We start from the raw sequence: 19,651 nt of genomic DNA, 5'->3' as shown, positions 1-19,651 counted from the left end.
CGCGGTCTGACTCAAAGGGCGGAGCCTCTGTTTGACGTAGTTACCCTGAATATTAAATCTTCAGTGTCATGTGTGGTTTATAATAAATGCATATTGATAAATAGTGCTCTTTAAATGTTTATCTGCACACAAATGGAATGATGTTTCTCGGTTTTCTGAAGAGGACAGATATCAGTGATTTTTATTGAAAAGGATGAAAAATACACTTCAAAAGATATTTTACACTTTAATAGTTTAAATACATTAATTTCTATACTCACTAAAACATTTTCTTTTATTTGGACGCAAATAATTAAACATGATTTTAACACATATACAAAACAGGTCAGACTTATAATAAATATAATCACAAATAATCTGGTGGTATAAATTCTTAATGATACTAAATTACAAAAAAACAAAAACATTACTACATTAATAATGCTTATCAAATTATTAATGTTCATTCCAATTTTCATTCCAAAAATGTATTTATGCTGTATACATCGCTGCAAACCCCTAGTATTTTTACAGATCCCTTGTTGAGAACCCTGGATATAATGAATGAAACACTTGGTAAGAATTAGCTTTGATCTTATGTAAACTTTTCTACATATTTATGAAATATACTGTCTATAATGATATATGGCAGGAGACATATTTGAACTCAGGGTAAGTCATGGGATATTAGGTGATGTTTGCATTTGTCGGTTGTTTAAAATGGGGTTCCGGCCCGACTGGACATGCTGCTGTAGGAGGGTTTCACCACCTCTTCTATAATCACAGCAATGGTATGGCATAGTTCTTTTGCCTGGGAGAAATGAGAGATCAAAAACAAGAGCAATCTCATTCATTAAAAACGTCCAGCTCTTTGAAAATGACAACATGTAATATATTTATCCATGACATTTTATCTACACGCGTACCTGCTTTAGATTGAAGCTGAGAGTCCTGGGTTGAGTTTGGCCACTAAAGAGGATCTGAACTGATTGCAGCTTGTCTTTTTTGGGACTGATTGAGCGCAAGGACTGCACATCCTCTAGAGACACTGTCAAACATGCGTTCTGTGAAGTTTGTGATAGTTTAGTCGTTGTCGAGCATGGTTAAAACACACAATGATGATCAAAGCATCATGGGAATACTGAGTGTCAGATACCTGTGATTTGGGATCAATGATCGTGATAACTTCATGGTTGACAGCGATCAGCGAGGGAGAGGGGCAGCTGGAATGACTTACTTTCTGAGCAGTGAATATATCAAATCCAAAGAAAGGTAGCGAACTGACACTTTCTGGAAAGGTAAAAGAGTTTGTTTGGAAAATATGAAATCAGTAAATGGAATGGGAACATTTAGACAGGTTTGCTCACTTACTGATAAAGCGGGCTTTGGCATCAAGAGGGCTGAGGGGGCCTAAGGTAGAAAATTGTGCCCGTGTAGTAGCAAGAAGCCTTTCATCACTGGAGTTGAGCCCATCCTTCCGGGGAAGGTACTGCTTTACCTCAGAGCTGATGTTTGAACATTGATTACCAATAAAGAGTGTCAGATTTAAAACAATGATTTGACTTAGTTGAAATGACTAAGTTTCATTTATAATTTTAGGTATGATTCTTCACATCGCTTGAGATATATAAAATTACTTGGATGGTAGATCAGTCAGTCCAAGTGCAAGGTGTTGGAGAGCGGTCAACTCTGCCACCAGCTGGTAGATTGTAGAGCTGTTCATGGGCAGCAACAGCCTCCCTTGCAGGTAATTAGACACAAACTGAAAAACATACATATGACCGGCATCAATCAAACATGATAATGAGATATATTTAAACTTAGGTTTCATTTATTTGATCAAAAGTACAGTAAAAACATGTAATATGTGAACATTTAAAATGTAATTTATTCCTGTGTTGGCAAAGCTGAATTTTCAGATTCCCAGTCTTCAGTCACATGATCCTTGATAATATGCTGATTTGGTGCTCAAGAAACATTTATTATTATTATTATTATCAACGTTGAAAACAGTTGTGCTGCTTAATATTTTTGTGGAAATGGTGATACTTTTTTCAGGATTCTTTGATGAATAGAAAGTTCAATGAAAAGCATTTATTCAATGCTTCAAAGGGTTAGTTCACCCAAAAATGAAAATTATGTCATTAATGACTCACCCTCGTGTCGTTCCAAGCCCGTAAGACCTCCGTTCATCTTCGGAACACAGTTTAAGATATTTTAGATTTAGTCCGAGAGCTTTCTGTCCCTCCATATACGGTATACTGTCCTTGTCCAGAAAGGAAATAAAGACATCATCAAAGTAGTCCATGTGACATCAGTGGGTTAGTTAGAATGTTTTGAAGCATCGAAAATACATTTTGGTCCAAAAATAACAAAAACTACGACTTTATTCAGCATTGTATTGTCTTCCGGTTCTGTTGTCAATCCGCGTTCAGTCCCGCCGCTGACGTAAGACGCTGCTGACGTGTTATCAGTGCGCCCGAGCTTCGTTCACAGTCTGAGGGAGACGCACGCTGTAAACAAAACAATCTTCGCAAACATGTCTAAGGATTTCCACACAGAGGAAGACTTGCATTTTTTTGCCCAGCCATTTTTATTTGAACCCGAATACACGGACGCACCAGATACACGTCAGCAGCGTCTTACATCATCAGCGTCACTGCGGACTCGTGAACGCGGATCCACAACAGAACCGGAAGACAATACAATGCTGAATAAAGTCGTAGTTTTTGTTATTTTTGGACCAAAATGCTTCAAAACATTCTAACTAACCCACTGATGTCACATGGACTACTTTGATGATGTCTTTATTTCCTTTCTGGACAAGGACAGTATACCGTATATGGAGGGACAGAAAGCTCTCGGACTAAATCTAACATATCTTAAACTGTGTTCCGAAGATGAACGGAGGTCTTACGGGCTTGGAACGACATGAGGGTGAGTCATTAATGACATAATTTTCACTTTTGGGTGAACTAACCCTTTAAAGCATTTAATAAATAGAAATCTTCTGGAACATTATAAATGTCTTCACTGTCACTTTTGATCAATTTAATGCATCCTTGATTAAGGCCAGACAGATTAAGGCCATGATTTCTGAAGGATCATGTGAAGACTGGAGTAATGATTCTGAAAATTCAACTTTACCATTACAGGAATAAAAGACATTTTTCAAAATGTATAAAAATAGAAAACTAATATTAAAATATTTCATATGACTGTTTTTACTGTCTATTTGATTAAATAAATGCAGCCTTGGTGAGCATACAAGACTTCTTTCAAAAACATTAAAATAATTATGTTACCAAACTTTTGAGGGGGTACATTCCGTATTTATTATATTTTGGAATCTTGAATAATCATTAATGTAAAACAGGAAAACCGTAATGTTTCACGTAAAAATGAATTCAAAAGAGACTTTGTACCAGCTGGTAGTGGAACCCCAGGTAAAGATCATTGCTGAACCGGAGTGGCTGTTTCCAGATTATTCGATGAAAGGAGAGGGAGATCGAGCCATCATCCAGCAGGAAGTCAAATAGATACTCATCGGAGTGGATTGGGCGTGTCACATCACCTAAAGAGAGTGATTAATTGTGAGAACAGTATGAAAGCATAAACTGATTCATGTGTGCACAAGAGTGACATCTTACCCCCTTTTTTAGTAGCATAGATGGAAAATTCCTTCACTTCTGCTGTATTTATGACACCCATCTCAGCGCAAAAGTCTTGTACCACCTCAAATGCAACCTATAGAAAAGCATAATAGCGCTATATGTAGACACTACATAATCTTAAAGGGGTCATATAATGGTACATGCACTTTTACAAGTTGATTGTACTGAAATGTGTGTTGGCAGTGCCTGTACACAGCCATCATATAATGATAAAAATCCATCCAGTGGTTTTGTTTTAATCTCCTTATATGTTTTCCCCTGCCTCAAATCGAGCCGTTCGAGCCTGTGACGTCACAAGCTCGCACGCCCCTCCCGCGATTGTTGAATGACAGCCGCGTTTCAACACAGACCCGCCCTCGCTCGTGAGAGCTGTCAATCATAGTCTGCGCGGACCGGCACGGTCATTGTTGATATGCTGGAGCACTGTCTATGAGCAGAATGGCGTCTAAGCGATTGTGGTGTTCTGTTCTTGGGTGTAATAACGAACACAGCAGTCATTTTAATGTTCCTAAATCCGAACCGCTGAAGACGCAGTGGCTGAGTTTGTTTTCGAAGGGAATATTCCCCACGAGCAACGTCAATGCTCTCATGTTTGCGCGAATCATTTCACACACCAGACTGCTTTATAAACGAGGAGGTATAAAGCTGGTTTTGCTAAGAAGCTGCTCATGAAAGGATCGGTACCATCTATTCGTGTTCCTGCAGCTGCTCCAGAAGAACTGAAGTGAGTGTAACGTTTTATTAAACTTTATATTAATATTTATATTAATCCTTGTAAATCGCTTGCACGCTTCACGATGAATGCGTCTAAGGTTTACACTCAGGGTACATTACGGCATGTTTTCTATGTATGACGTTCTCAATATAATGCATAATCCCACGTTTATACTGAACAACGTGTTATGGTTATTGTGTTGCAAACGGTGTACGCCAGAGCCGGCTCTGGTGTACGCATAGAACAGAGAGGTGGAGTCAGCAAAGCTCATGATCATTTAAAGTCATATGCACTGAAACGGCGTGCTGAAAACAGAGCTGTTTTTTACCAGGTAAAATAAGTGTTTTCTTACAATACTAATGAGAATTTTTAATTAAAGTATATTACAAACTTTTAATTTAGACCCTAACGAATCATATTAGCTTGTACAAAAATGGCATTATATGACCCCTTTAAAATAATAAAAATGGAAAGAGGGGCCCTCACTTACACTAAAACTGTGAATCTTGCAGGGAAATTCGGTTCCATCAGGCAGCATGATGGGCAGCCGACGACAGTTCCTCACAGCCTGCATGTGATTCAGATATTATGGTAAAGAAACAAATTTCACATTCCTTGACATTCTCTGCTCAATATTTAGCTTAGTCTTTGGTAGTCTTCACCTACCAAAATGGCCTCCATCTCTGAATGTGAAGGGATGTGCCTGCGTCCTCCAAAACTGAGTGATCGTCTGAGATTCATTGCACACACATTTGCCAGTTCTATATACAAATATTATATGCACACAATCACAATCACAATCTCTGCTATTTTTTTGTACATACAAATAGTTTTAAATGACTTTCTAATCAGATTGTATAGTAAAATCCACATGATGTAAACTTGGCTCATGTTGGTGGGATCATTGAAGCAAGTTTGCACTATAAATACAGAATAAGATGTTAGAAGTGGATACCGTACCTTGAAAAGGGTGGTTGGCATCCTGAAAGATGTTCTCCAGGTGGCGGGTGCAATACGGAAGGAGAGTGTTGGAACAGGGGAAGAATCCAGTCACCAGACGGAACAAACGCCAGCCACGGGTGCAGTTCTCCCTACAAAATCAAAAAACAATATACACTACTATTCAAAAGTTTGGGGTTGGTAAGATTTTTTAATGTTCTTGATAAAAGTCTCTTTATGCCTACCAACATTGTGAAATATTATTACAATTGTGTTTTCTATTTTAATATATTTAAAAAGGTAATTTATTCCTCTGAGAAAAAGCTGAATTTTCAGCATCATTACTCAAGTCTTCAGTATCACATGTTCCTTCAGAAATCATTCTAATATGCTGATGTGGTGCTCAAGAAACATAACTTCATTTTATTATTTGCTAAATAGTTTGTGTGAAAACTGTGATAAAGTTTTCTGGATTCATTAATAAATAGAAAGCATTTATTTGAAATAGAAACCTTTTGTAACACTATAAATGTCTTTACGGTCACTTTTGATTAATTTAATATGTCCTTGCAAGTATATAAAAAAAAAACAATAAAAAACTTACTACCCATAAATGTTTGAACGATAGTGTACACACAATATCACTCACTTGACTGGATGTTTGGTGGTCTGCTTGATGACCTGACAGTAGATCTCATCCCTGAGGAACTCCTTCTCTTTTCCCAGCTAAACCAAAACAAGTTGTCATGTTACAGATGCACAAATTCACAATACCCCTCAAACGAATATGCTCTACATTTGGAGGGAAAGCTCACCTGCAAAATGAAGTTTAAACAGTCACTCTCTGTCTGATTTTTCTTCATAGGCTGATCCAACATAAACTGCATCAAAACTACAAAGAGATCGTTGGGTCAGATACTTGTTCTCTTTATTAGTTTAATTGCTTTATACTCTTTATTATACTTTATTCTGATTGGTCAATCTGCTATCAAATATTTTGGTATAATGAGAACAAAATTTAATGACCGCTTTTTGTTTTTATTTTTTTAATCTTATAGCCTATATACGTTTATTTTATTTTTAATTTATATATATATATATATATATATATATATATATTACTAATTTAAATACCCATGTAAAAAGTGGGATAATGCACAGTTAGTCGGTCACTATCGCAAAAAATAAACCCCTACAGGGTGATACAAGACCCCTTTGCTCTTTGGGGTACTGATTTTATTTTAGGAGACCCACTGACTTTGACAAAATGTATGCTGTTATAATGGGTGAGTTTACATTATGTCTGTGATAACATTTGTTCACTTACATATGAAGTTTTGACAACCCAGACGATTGAGATCATTGTCTGAGAAAAGGATCAGTGATTCCTGAATGGGATTCTAATAAAAGAAAACACAGCAAGCTAAAAGAATCAAACAAACTCATAAAATACCAGCATATACAGAGTGAGAGACTAAGAGATGCATACGTACTGGAGTGTATCCCACCATCTCATTTAGATTTTTGTCTTTCATGTTTGGTCTGAGAAAAGAGAGAAACAGATCAGTGTTCAGTGGAGTTTGATGCAAAAAATTTTATGGATAATTTCATCTGTTTGAAGTTTGATTTCCAGAGGTCTTTACCTGGTGATAGAATCAGCGAAGAACTTCCTAGCAAACTCAGTCATGATATAATGCTGACGTTCTGATTCAGATCTGTGGATGGATGCCACCTCCACACTGTTTTCACTGCTGGTAGCCACGGAGCGGGCAACATAGATGTTAGAGACGGAGCCATTGGGAGGTACATTGGTCACAATGACATTGGCAGGTACGTTGGTCACAGTGCCATTGACAGGAATGTTGGTGACGGGGCCATTGGCAGGTACGTTGAGGGCAGAGCCAGTGAATCTCATACTCTTTTTTCGTTCAAGCTGCCGCTCCATGTTGTTGCTGTGGTAGTCTGGTGGGGCACAAGGCTGAGTGACGTCCAACAGGAAGAGTCCAGAACGGCCCCCACTGGAACCAAACATCCATCCTGCAAAAAACACCTTTCATGCTATATGCTGTACAACTTAATCAATCATATACATATAAATATAAGTGATATTCAATATCCCAGCTAACAAAAATGTGTTTTAAGAAAATTTTGCTAACGTTCCCATTACGTTCTTAAAACTTTTTAAAAGTCCAGTTTTTTTAATGTTTTCAAAAAAATGTCTTGGTTATGTGAACGTTAGAGAAAATATAGAGGTAATGTTTTCTCAATTTGATAATTTTGCAAGTATTATGGGAACGTTCATTTTGAATGTTCAATGAACCATTTGAACCATTTTAAGTAGTAACGTTAAAAAAAATTTAGACTAACGTCCAACTAAATTGTTTCATAAACACATTCCATGAATGATGTATAAATAAATTTTTTGTGCCAATGTTTTGATAGCGTTATTAAAGATCAGATAACTTTGAACGAATGTTCTATTAACATTACTGGAAGAACATTTATTCATAGAGAACCAAGCCAGAACGTTAGCCAAAGTTCTAAGAGCTTTCCCTGTCAGCTGAGATATACATTGGTAACACTTTACAATAAGGTCTCATTTGTTAAGTTTAGTTAATGTATTAACTAACATGAACTAACCATGAGCAATACATTAGTTACAGTATTTGTTCTGTAAATCTTTGTTAACTTTAGTTAAAAATACAGCTGTTCATTGCTTTTTCATGTTAGTTCACAGTGCATTTACTAATGTTAACTAATACAACTTGAATCTGATTGTATCCTTAGTGTGTTAACAAATTAGAAAAAGTTTGTGCTCAACCGATGATATGAGTTTGGGCTGGGAATATATCTTTTACTAAACAATGTAAGACAGGAAAATCTGTTTTAAAACTATTTTATTTTGAACATGTTTTTGCAAATCTGTTTGGTGTCGCTAACGGAGTAGAAATGACACATAGTAGTTTTTAGGAAAGGCTTATGGAGATCCACGATCCCAAATAATGGTTTCTCTTCTCACCATCATTGAGTCCGTCCATGTTTAACAGTTTGATGACATCGCCTCTGTGAAAGCTCAGCAAGCTCCTGTCATCTGTTACGTAGCTCTTCACAGCGATCACATAGTCTGAGTTCTGCAAATGGAGAATCAGATAACTTTATTCAAGATAGCAGAGAAAATCAAAGTGCGGACACATGTCAGTAAATTTCACAGGTGATGTTAATAGGAATCCACATGATCTAAAATGTTGTGCGAAGACGAAAGATTTCCCCACTCAGGTCTCACAACTGGTTCAAGAAAGCTGCTTGGTTGTGCTTTCTATATGGCTACACTATTGACAATAGATGATGGACCTTAAATGCTTGTGAAAATTCCATTTTGATTTTATGTTGACTTTAAGTGAAAAACTAAAGCTACATTGGTGTTGAGGCTAGTATGACTAACTGAGCACCTTAATCAGCTCCATGAGGAAGAGACGAATCACAGCAGCGATCTGTGGAGCCTGTTGGGAGTGAAGTTCCAATTCTTCATTACTTAAAGTGATCACAACTTTTCCAGCCTCTTGCTGCTGTACCGACAACATCTGTGAGTAACTGAACAGTAAAAACATATGATTACATAAACTGCAACACTTGACTTTGGGGTCAGTAAGAAATTAATACTTTTATTCATCAAGAACACATTAAATTGATCAAAAGTGACAGTAAAGACATTTATACTCTTACATGCTTATTTTGTTAAAACTTTTTATTTATCAAAGACGTATCACAGTGTATCATGGTTTCCACAAAAAGATTAAGCCACACAACTATTTTCATGATTGATAATAAACTAAATGTTTCTTGAGCACCAAATCAGCATATTAGAATGATTTCTGAAGGATCATGTAACACTGAAGACTGGAGTAATGATGCTGAAATTTTTCAATCACAGGTAAAAATTACATTTTAAAATATAGTAAAATACTAGAAAACAATTATTTTAAATTGTAATAATATTTCACAATATTACACTTTTTACTGTATTTTTTATCAAATAAATGCAGCCTTATAGTCCAGGCAAAGTAACTCATTTTGGAGCCAAAAATAGAACTAATTGTAAAAGAATTTTTTACATTTTTTAATTTTTTAAAGGAAAAAATTAAGTCTATTTGGGTGTATTTGGGGCATATTCGATTAGTGTATAGCTCATTTGCATATTAAAATTCATTTTCAAAGAAACTTGTAATACAAAAAAAATTACTTTTCGTGGATACTTTCATTGTGTAAAGTTTCATTTTGATAGGAGTAAAGGAAAAAAATAGCCCCATTGGGATGTATTGTTGTCTGGCCTTATTGGCACACATCTCGGATTGATGAGAATTAAACATATTTCCTCAACTAGGATTTCTTAGGACTTTTAGTATGTTGTTCTGGACACCTTATAGAAATGATCTATGCAGCAAAAAATTCTTTTACAAGTAGTCGTAAAACGCTACTTTGCCTGGACTATTAGTGATCATAAGAGACTTCTTTCACATTCAAAAATCATCAGGCCCCAAACTTTTGAACAATAGTGTAAATAAATCATCTGAGGAATGATTTGAAGACATTTCCATCTCTTCATATGTTCTGTACCTGTAGCTGTGGAGCAGTTTGAGGTGTTTGGGATTTATGCCTGAAGCTCTGGCCACCTTCAGCAGTCTGATTCCTCGATGAGACACTCCCAGAACCTGTGCATCTCCATTCCCCAGCTGTTAAAGCACACATGCAAAAACATTTCAGACTGCTTAACAAATTTCTGTTTGCATATTTATGTAAGAAAAGCCAAGTATTTTTATTTCACCTTCACATTAAAGAGACGTGAAAAGTAATTAGACCAGTTGTCTCTTGCTGCCATGACAATTCTTTTCTTCATGGCGTCATCATCTAGAGAACTGATGCTGGTTCCGATATGGAAGCTCGCTGGTGATAAAGACAGAAAGAAACACAAATAAACCATGTTCAGTTATTCATAATAGCTTATTTGAATTATTATTACACTGGTGTGGCTTTAATATTATGCATCTGACATACCCAACAGGTCTTTCATTTTACGCCGCTCCTCACGTGAAATCCTCAGACAAGAATCCGAGTAAGTGTCTCGCATGATCTGCAGTTCACAAAAATAGTGGATACTGTGTGGCCCAGAATTTTATGTAAACTAAATAGTATAAAATATCTTACATTTTGAAACTTTGAATTCTATACACAACATTGATATTGCAAATGTTTGCTACTGACCTGCTCGCAGAGTAAATTAAGGATGTATGGGTGGTTGAATTTTTCTCTGGGATAAAATAGCTGCGTTCAAGACAGCACAAATAAAATGAATACACATAAGTAGGGCTGAAACAGCTGTGATAACTGTGTAGGAGGCCATCAGTCATGCAAAGTCTTGACTTAAATACCTCCTTGCGCAGGAAGAGTTTGGCAGGCATACTGGGGTAGGAGAAGTAGACGCTGGCAGAGAATCTGTGCAATTGGGAGCGAACGCTCTCCTCCTCTGCCATCCAGCTGAACTGATCTTTAGAAACACATAGAGGGTGAGAAATTAGTACATAAGATTATTGTAACAAGGTTAGTGGCTCAGGTAAGAAGGAGGCGGGAACCGACGAACGTTCAAACAAACTTTAATCCAAAGATAAACAAACACAAAAAGAAAGTAGACAACTGCCGCATAGAAACATAATAAAACCACAACATAAATGTTCCAGGCCCAGTCCTCTCTCCTTCTTCACTGTAGTCGTTTTTTTTATGCTCCTGGAGGTCCTCCGTGAGAACTCGAAGAGGGTGCGGCGTGTGGGTTACGCTAATTAACACCCGCGCCACTGGCCTCGCACCGTGCCCACAGCTCTCGGCCTCGTACTGCTTGCCACAATTATATTGGCAAATGTGTTCAGTTTACCTTAACATTTGCACAGCTTGCCTCAAATTTGCATATAGTTCATTCCTGATGCGCAGTGCCTTCTGAACTCTTGAAGTTTTAAAATATGAATATGCTTGTTGCACATTAAAGTATTTCTATAAAAGTGTACACCAGAGTATTTTACAAAAAAATAACAGGATGCAAAGATAAATTGAGCACTTTGGAACGAAAACCATACATTTTCTTAAATTCTTAATAAATTATTAGTTTTTCAACACCTACAATATTTTGATTTTCATAAATAAATATAACAAGAAACATCTGGATTATTTCTTCTTTTTTTTTTTTACTATATATTTCTTTTCAAATTGCAAGTTTTATCTACACCTGGAATACTGGGGACAAACCATGTTCAGTTAATTGCGCTAATTGTGATTAAAGAAAACTAAATTATATTATTTCAATCTTTTTTAAAAGTGTAAATGTAATATTTTTTCCAATATATCAAAAGATATTTGATTCATATATTAAGAATGATCCATAAATAATTTGTGACATCACTTACTAAGTCCAGGTGCAGGTGTCGGTGGCGGGTCAGGGATTCTGGGAGGTGGAGGAGGGATGGGGTCAAGAACTCGAGGCAGAGCCTGTGAGCGCTGCGAGCGCTGCGAGCCGAAGAGATCAGCTAGTGAGCGCTGCTTCTGTTTCATTTCATTGGAGATAGGGCGAGGGCCATGGGACTCAGGGGCCGGAGGAGGCATCTCTTTCCACTGTTTCTACAGCATGAATGCATAAATGATTCATGGTCAACTTCTAGATCCTTGACACTGAACTCAAGCTCAAAAGGTCAGAAATTAAAGACAAATCACTGCATTATGGCTTGCCACTTGTCAGTATCATCTACCTTCTGTTTAGTGACAGGTCCCTGAGCTTTGAGAATGGCCAGTGCCTCTTCTTTGGGGTCATTTTTCTTTACAAAGTGCTTGGCTGGAACCCTGTGAAGATCAAAGTTCACATTATTCCACCTCTTACAGTCTGTGAATTACTCCAAGTGATCAAAGCAACAGAATATTATGCAAGTTTTCAGTAACAGTTAAGTCAATGTGAATCACAGTTTGCAGCCCATTTTGCTTCCGTAATGCAACGTATTTCAGAGAGAAACGGGACACATGAGGAAAGAAATGAGCGCAGGACTTGATTTTATCCATTGGGAATTGATTAGATTGTGAAGAGTGGTCTCTAGGTGGAGCAAGTTATTGCTTCACAATAATGTGACAAGGAACATGAATAAGGAAAGTAATTAGAGTCAATTCTTGGCCCACCTGACAGGCTCGTAGGCTTTAGGTTCTGGAGTGGGCCGATTCTGGTACAGCTTAATGATCTCTCTAATGTTGCTGGTAGGTTCTGGTTTAGGAGATGTGGGTTCTGGAGATTCTGGTTCAGGTTCTTGATTTTCAGGAGGTTCTGGGAATGGTTTCACTGTGTGAAGAAGAGTTTATGAGCTTCCAGATACATAATTTTAGATGATGGCTATACAAAATTATCACGAAAACATTTTTCATATCAGTCAATATCAATCATTTTCACGATAAATGTCAAAATTATATTTCAAGTTTAAAGGGAGATTTTTGCTCCTGAGTTAAAGTTGCAGAAACCATACAGTTAATTGTGGGTTCATCATCAGACCAAGACACTTTTCAAACAGGTGAACATTTCACAAAATAACATTTTCATGTTTTGTCTCTTAAAAATGCACATTTGACAGTAGCTTGAGTTAGGGTGCAAATTTTTTTTTTTTTATTAACAAAAACAGTCAATTGGCAAATCACCATCACACACCTGCAAGTGATATTTGCCTGTGAAAAAAGACCAAATGGGTAGTTTAAAATAATAAAAAACAAGGAACTCCCGCACACTATCAATACTTGCAAATGAGTATCAAAATTTTATTAGCAACGTTTCGGTCTCACAACCTTCATCAAGCATATCTGTGTATCCATATGCCAAAATGTTGCTAATAAAATAGTATTGAAGTATTGATAGTGTGCGGGAGTTCATTGTTTTTTTAGATTAAAAAAAAACAGTAACATCTGTAAAAATAAAATTTGTTCTTCCATAGTATTTGGATCATGTTAACCACAGGTAAAACCACGCATTGCACCTCACTAACATGATAAAAAGTAATATTGTTTATATGGTATTTGTTATGAAAACAGTAGCTGAAAGAAATTTAGTATCATACAAATGAACAAAAACTGCTATAGCTTAATGAAAAAAATACTGTAATTATATTCCATTACTGCTTTAATACATGTTTGCATTAATAATATAATAAAAATTCAATATGAATTTCCCACATTTATGCCACAATCCCATGGTTTAACTTTAATAGGTTAGTTACTACAGTAAATCGTGATAAATGTTGGTGACTTGGGGATTGAAATGCCTTCTCACTGTATTGTTTCTCCTGTTTTCCACATCAGTGCTATTGAGAATGTCAGCGTTGTTTCATCTGGCTTTAAACTAGTTTAAATCATGAGGCATTTGACTTGTGGTTTGTATGGGAGAACTCTGCACTGAACTGGAAAAGTTTTCACTGGATCTCACAGCACTGTGTAGTGGTCAAGTGATTGAGATGGTCAGAAACTAAGTGCATTTGCTCTAAGCTCGCGCTCAGTTAGCCAAATTGGTACTGGCAACAGTCTGCAACACGCTTGTGCAGCATTATTTGCATAGTACATAAACATTATATCAAACACATATCAAACTTTCGTTATCATTTTATCAAGGAAAACTATATTGCGGCGATAATTATTGTTATCATTTTATCACCAAGCCCTAAATTCATACTAAATACATTATAATTACATAAATGTGAATATTTAAAAAATAAAATAAAATAAAGAATGAACCACTTGTTCTAGGTATTGTGGATGGAAAAGAAAAGATAAAAGCAGAAAACAAATATCGACCTTCAGTCTTTACTGGAAGAGGTGATTTGGGTTGGGACACCGGTGGAGTGGCGTATATCAGTGGCTTAGCAACCTTTGGCGCAGATTTAGGGCGGGCTTCTGACGTACCTGAGATGCATAAAGATAGTGAAAATCTTATCTCTTATGCAATTTTGCTACTTATTTTAGCCATTTTAACGATTTTGATTTGACAGTGTCCACTCACCAATCTTTTGAAAAAAATTCCTCTTCTCTTGAAAGGACCCTTGATCTTCCGGGGCCTTAAGATCCACATCTGTTTTAGGCTGCGCCTTAAAGAAAACATTAAGAAGCAAGAAACTGAAGCATTTAATTACTATACTATACAGTAATAGTAAACACAGGCACTGGTCAAAACCGTTCCTTTACCTCAGGGCTGCGGGGCTTTGGAGGGGGCTCTGAGGCTTTTTTCGCAGTCTGAGGGATGGTTCTTTCTGCCTGGGGGCGGCTTCGGGGTTTGGGTGAGGGTGAGCGTGAGCGTGAAGGTGAACGTGCACGTGGAGGAGAGCGCCGTCGCTGGCGTGGTGACTTTCTCTGTGACTCCTTCTCACGTTTTCGCATCTCTTCCTGCTGTTGCTTCTGGGACAGTGTCATTGCCTGCATGGTCATCTGCTGAGCCTGTAGGGGAAAAAATACTTTTTTACTGTAGGTCCAAAGCAGTGATGTGATACGGGAAATCATTATAATGTTTTATATATATATATAAACTATATAAATTAGTTTTTTGAGGTGAACTCACTAGAAGTTGAGCCTGTTGATTGATAAAGGCCTGCTGTTGAGCAGCCATTTGCTGTGTATTGATAGCCGGTGCGGCGGCAGGCATGGCTTGTGGCATGGCTTGTGGCATCATCATAGCTAAGTCCAGATCAAGCAGTAGGAAGAGGGTAAACATTTAACAGATCATACTATTAGAAAAGCACAACATGAGCAGCAGAGATGCTTACGTGGCATGGGCTGCATCATAGGCATGGTAGCTTGCATCATGTTTGGCATCATTGGAGCATAGCCAGCCATGGCAGGATTCATTTGCATTCCTAAATGATGGGTAACAGGAGGGTTAAACTTTACAGCTAAAAAATAAATACTAGTGCCAAGATAAATCATTTTGTCATTGGATAGTTGATAGTTGATCGAGCACATTTTCAGAATTTTATTTTGGTTTATTTTTAGTTTGGAAGGATCCAGGGAGGTGAGGTGGTTCAGGAGGCGGACGAAGGACTGGTGAAAGACGAAGCCCTGGTGGAAGGAACCAGGTTGGCAATGATGGTGGGAGGAGCCAGGGAGGCGAGGATAGGAAGACTGGCCAGGTGGTGGTCCAAAGCACATCCAGGACGACATCCCACGGTGGAATCAATGGGGGGAGGAGCCATGGTGGAGCTTTGGCTGATAACACCTGGGGGATGATTAACAGAGATGAAGCCATAGGAAGTTGAGACCAGGGCACAGACGGAGAGCAGATGGGGACGGCCGACACTGATGGACCAGGAGGTGATGCGGAACCGCAGCAATGAGTGGATTGAGTCAGAGCCGGTGCAACTGAGGACCAAGGCATAGGCGGAGGGAAGGTGGAGCCCGCTGAAGCCAAAGGGGTGGAGAGACGAAGCATAGCGGATGCCTTGAAAGTCCGTGGTGCAGGCAGGGCTGACCAAGTTGGAAGAAGGATGGACACGCTGTCGGAGAGCCCTCGCTGCTGAGGGGGATCGCGGTGCTGAGGAGGTCGGGCAGCACGAGGGAGCGATGGCGGCCGATTGTTGCCCGAGGCGATGGTGCTGGAGCAATTTAACAGCAGGTGGGACGGGGACCTCGCTGCCGTGCTCCTGGGTCGAGGAGGGGTGCCTGCCGTCCGAGAGGGAGCAGAGGAGTCGCTCCCGTTCGCCGTGGGCCGGAGCCTGTTGCCGTCGGCCATGATGGGGGCAGGGAACGGAGGACTCGCTGCCGGCTGCCCTCGACCGGAGGAGCCATCGCCGTCCGCCAGGAGGCGGAGGAGCGTCTTCCCATCCCACAACGGATGTCCAGTACCATCGCATGACACCGCGAGTGAGTTTCTCAGCTGGCTGAGGACCGAGCGGCAGTGTGTCCGGGAACCGGACCAAGATTTTTTTTCTCTCTCTCTCTCCCCTCTCTCGGATCTGTCGCTCCTCATGCTTCCGTCTCCGTTTCTCTCGCCTCGTCTGTCCATAGGAGTAGAGCCCAGTCTCGGGTGTACCCCCCGGCCTGCGAGGGCCGATGGGGGTATGTGGCGAGCAGGACGAGGCCGAGAGCCGTGAGAGAACGTGTGAGACGCACCGGTCTCGCATATCTCACGGAGGAGCGGAGGCATAAAGGAGGAGCGACGACAGTGAAGATCGGGAGAGGAACAGGCCTGATTTTATGTTGTGTTTCTGTTTTGTGTAGCCAGCAGTCGTCCGTGAGGGGCTGCTGGCTTATACTTTAATTTTTGTATTTGTTGATTTATTTTATTAAACTTGTTGAACGTTCGCCGGTTCCCGCCTCCTTCTTCCCATAACAACGAACCCCGTTACACAGATGTTATCAGTTCAGGGTAGGCACACTGCAGACACCAGAAACTGATTCTCTCCATGTAAGTCAGTTTCATTGGTTTATCTGTTTTATCCAGAAAGGAGACTTTAAAGTTTCATCATCAAAATCTGTTTGTTCGGCGATATGGCAAAAGCAAAGTGAAAATCAAACAATGGAAGCCCAGCATGGGCAAGGCAAGGGCAATAAACTGTTTGACTTGAGCCATAATCCTTTTTTGGTGCAGTATTCTGTAACGGTTTGAGTCCAAAGATGAAGAAGAGGGTACAAATAACGACAGTCTTTAATAAACATAAGCCAACAACTTGAGACAGTGTGCCATGCACGAACAGTACCGGACCAAGAATGAGTGAAGGTGAGGAATTTAAATACACATTGTGATGAACTAAATAATGAACAGCTGTGATGATTAAATTAATATCCATGGTTACTGATTATGGTGGGAAAATGAGGACAAAAGAACACAGGCAAACACGTGATAAAACAAACTGATAGAGAATGAAACCAAAACTGAGCATGACTGTGACATATACATTTAAAAAAATTATTATATTACATTTATATACAAAATTTGTATATAAATTGTGTAATATTGTAAATTCCGCAATCTTCTTAGCTTTAAATTGTTTTACCTTTATCTCTCTAAATATCAGCATGACTATCAGGCGATCACTAAACACAAATGAAATACATATACAAACTTTACCTGCTCCGGTGTACATGCTGGGCATCATACCTCCTCCTCCTCTCATTCTGCGATTCAGCATGGCCATCCGTTCAAAGTCCTATCAATAAAAAAACAATAAAAATCCAGATAAAAAGTCCTCAGGCCAGCCCTCAAAGATAAAAGGCAATACAAGAAGATCTCAGAGTTAATAAGTGCCAAAGTTATGCAATCTTCGCTGGCTTAATGAATAATATATTTATGTAGCCTAGTGGTAAGCACATGTGCTCTAGACAGGTTGAGCTACTGTGCTTATGCAGGTGGCATGCGTTTGAGCTTTCATCCCTCCCATTTATCCTATTTTAAATCTATAAATAAATCTCTGAAAATAATGTAAAACGAATATGTAAAAAAATCCATTACAAATCTATTTAAACATTTATAAATATCTAAAAAATCTTCATTGGCATTTATTTTAAAGAATGACAGCACAAGCACACTTTTCATTTATAATTCACTAAAAGAAGTGTAATAGGTTCAGTTACTATAAAGTAGTATGACTAAAAACTGCACAATAATATTTATGTTTTTGAACTGGACAATACTGACCGGAGGACCTTGATCAAACACAGGATCAAAGAGATCATCAACATAAGCATCCATCTGCCGACCACGAGATCCTAAAAGAAAGATTGTTGCAGGAGTGTCCTTTATAATGTCAGAGTAAAACAGTCATTTTATTTACTCTACAGGGTGAGCCAGTTCCCAACCCTCATACAGTAGCTTTCATTTATTTTAATTTCTTTGATCGTCCCTGTGCAAAGCTATGTAACATAGCAATGACTCAGAATTTACTCTCTGTTTCCTAGTAATGATTGGACACTCACTCTGGGATGTGGAAGAGGGTTCATAGGTGTCCCATGGAGATGCTTCAAAGGAGGGGAGACCAGGGGCCTGCATAGGGGGAGCAGGTGGTATAAAGTCATCCAGGTCTGTGGTTGCCATCCTGACAACAAGAGAAAATGGATTAATAGAAGGAATTAAACTATAAAAGAGAAAATGGATTAATAGAAGGAATTAAACTAGAATTTCACAGACTCTTTTGATTGAACTGTCAGCTTCGAGTCCCACAGAGGCGTACCTGTCGCCTGTGTCACTAAACAGGTAATCGGTTTGAGCAGGTGGGTGACCCAGGGGCACATCAGCCTCCACTCCAGCCAGGAGATCCATGACAAAGTCACAGCCTGCCAGGTCGGTCCAGCCCTCCCCAGCCAACAGAGACACAGACCAACCCCGTGTAGCTTCAGTCAGACCTCTGACAGAAAGAAATATGACATTAATATTTTGTTGTATGAATATCTGAACATGCAATATAACAAAAGAACAGAGTCTGATTCAATAAACGTAATCATATAAAAACATTAAAGAAATATTTCAACAAAGTCAGGAAACACATTATCTTGAATTAATTTTAACATGCAGAGTTTTACAGGGTTAAACGTTTGAGAATGTATTACAATGGTATAATATTTAAATAAACTTAATTACTGTGCCCAATTTTGTCACAATACAAAATATCTTAAAGGTCGTACAAAATAGGCCTTTTGTCTTTATGTTAAAAAGTATTTGGGAATATTTGAAATATGACCTGGTTGTTTAAAAAAAGAAATCACCCACAAAAAAAGACATTTATCTACCTGTAGCTAAGAAGCCAAGAAGCCAGTTGTTCCCCTGTGGTCCAAGACTCCACCTCCACAGTTAACCTTTCCTCTAAAAAACAAAAACCGTTAACATCAAATAAGCTCAATACTCTCACAACACATTTACAACATATTTAATATCAGTTACTCTCTTGGAATGAGCAGTGCAACTGGGAACCCAGTAGTTACTCCAGTTATCAGTTACAAAAAAAACTGCAATCCTCACCAATGAAAGTGTTGACCTCCACCACCATCTTTCCCTTTCTCTGATTGGCTGTCCACTCAAGTTGACTCGGAGGGTGCTGCCTGCAGGCAGGAGAGGGGAGCTGGAGGGATGTGAGGAGCTTGTGCTGGCACAGGGAGCGGTACTCCCCTGGACCTTGGTCGGACACATACCTGACAATCATTAAAACACAATATTTTTATTTTGAAGCAATTACTTCTTTCTGCAACTATTTATCTATTGATCAATATGGAATCTGACTCTCTAATTCCATCATATTTCAATGGGGCAATCCGTCCAGTTTATTCAGGAAACGTTCATTTGAATAATAAATCAATGGCAACG

The 19,651-nt window shown here is 38.6% G+C and overlaps 1 protein-coding gene across 1 annotated transcript in view; it reads right to left on the bottom strand.

The window, feature by feature from the left end:
- Positions 1-651: 651 nt before the first annotated feature.
- myo15b (myosin XVB) overlaps positions 652-19,651 on the bottom strand; it is a 32,343-nt gene continuing 13,343 nt past the window's right edge. Inside the window, exons 29-64 of the mRNA XM_056271401.1 lie at positions 19,310-19,479; positions 19,081-19,153; positions 18,525-18,698; positions 18,271-18,389; positions 17,993-18,063; positions 17,426-17,504; positions 15,126-15,215; positions 14,921-15,036; positions 14,551-14,799; positions 14,369-14,453; positions 14,164-14,271; positions 12,514-12,670; positions 12,096-12,186; positions 11,757-11,967; positions 10,734-10,849; positions 10,567-10,626; positions 10,360-10,435; positions 10,130-10,248; positions 9,922-10,037; positions 8,757-8,898; positions 8,327-8,438; positions 6,951-7,344; positions 6,801-6,849; positions 6,635-6,707; positions 6,123-6,199; positions 5,957-6,033; positions 5,329-5,459; positions 5,035-5,129; positions 4,859-4,936; positions 3,630-3,726; positions 3,405-3,553; positions 1,617-1,741; positions 1,351-1,484; positions 1,136-1,269; positions 906-1,043; positions 652-790 (exon numbers count right to left, since the gene is read on the bottom strand). Coding sequence (XP_056127376.1) covers positions 695-790; positions 906-1,043; positions 1,136-1,269; positions 1,351-1,484; positions 1,617-1,741; positions 3,405-3,553; positions 3,630-3,726; positions 4,859-4,936; positions 5,035-5,129; positions 5,329-5,459; positions 5,957-6,033; positions 6,123-6,199; positions 6,635-6,707; positions 6,801-6,849; positions 6,951-7,344; positions 8,327-8,438; positions 8,757-8,898; positions 9,922-10,037; positions 10,130-10,248; positions 10,360-10,435; positions 10,567-10,626; positions 10,734-10,849; positions 11,757-11,967; positions 12,096-12,186; positions 12,514-12,670; positions 14,164-14,271; positions 14,369-14,453; positions 14,551-14,799; positions 14,921-15,036; positions 15,126-15,215; positions 17,426-17,504; positions 17,993-18,063; positions 18,271-18,389; positions 18,525-18,698; positions 19,081-19,153; positions 19,310-19,479 — 4,381 coding nt within the window. The 3' untranslated portion in view covers positions 652-694. The remainder of the gene's footprint in view (positions 791-905; positions 1,044-1,135; positions 1,270-1,350; positions 1,485-1,616; positions 1,742-3,404; positions 3,554-3,629; positions 3,727-4,858; positions 4,937-5,034; positions 5,130-5,328; positions 5,460-5,956; positions 6,034-6,122; positions 6,200-6,634; positions 6,708-6,800; positions 6,850-6,950; positions 7,345-8,326; positions 8,439-8,756; positions 8,899-9,921; positions 10,038-10,129; positions 10,249-10,359; positions 10,436-10,566; positions 10,627-10,733; positions 10,850-11,756; positions 11,968-12,095; positions 12,187-12,513; positions 12,671-14,163; positions 14,272-14,368; positions 14,454-14,550; positions 14,800-14,920; positions 15,037-15,125; positions 15,216-17,425; positions 17,505-17,992; positions 18,064-18,270; positions 18,390-18,524; positions 18,699-19,080; positions 19,154-19,309; positions 19,480-19,651) is intronic.

The sequence above is a fragment of the Rhinichthys klamathensis genome, unplaced genomic scaffold (assembly GCF_029890125.1).
Source record: "Rhinichthys klamathensis goyatoka isolate OS25496 unplaced genomic scaffold, OSU_Roscu_1.1 h1tg000319l_1, whole genome shotgun sequence".
Classification (NCBI taxonomy): domain Eukaryota; kingdom Metazoa; phylum Chordata; class Actinopteri; order Cypriniformes; family Leuciscidae; genus Rhinichthys; species Rhinichthys klamathensis.
The sequence above is the reverse complement of the archived record's forward strand: the minus strand, read 5'-3'. Positions and strand labels throughout refer to the sequence as shown.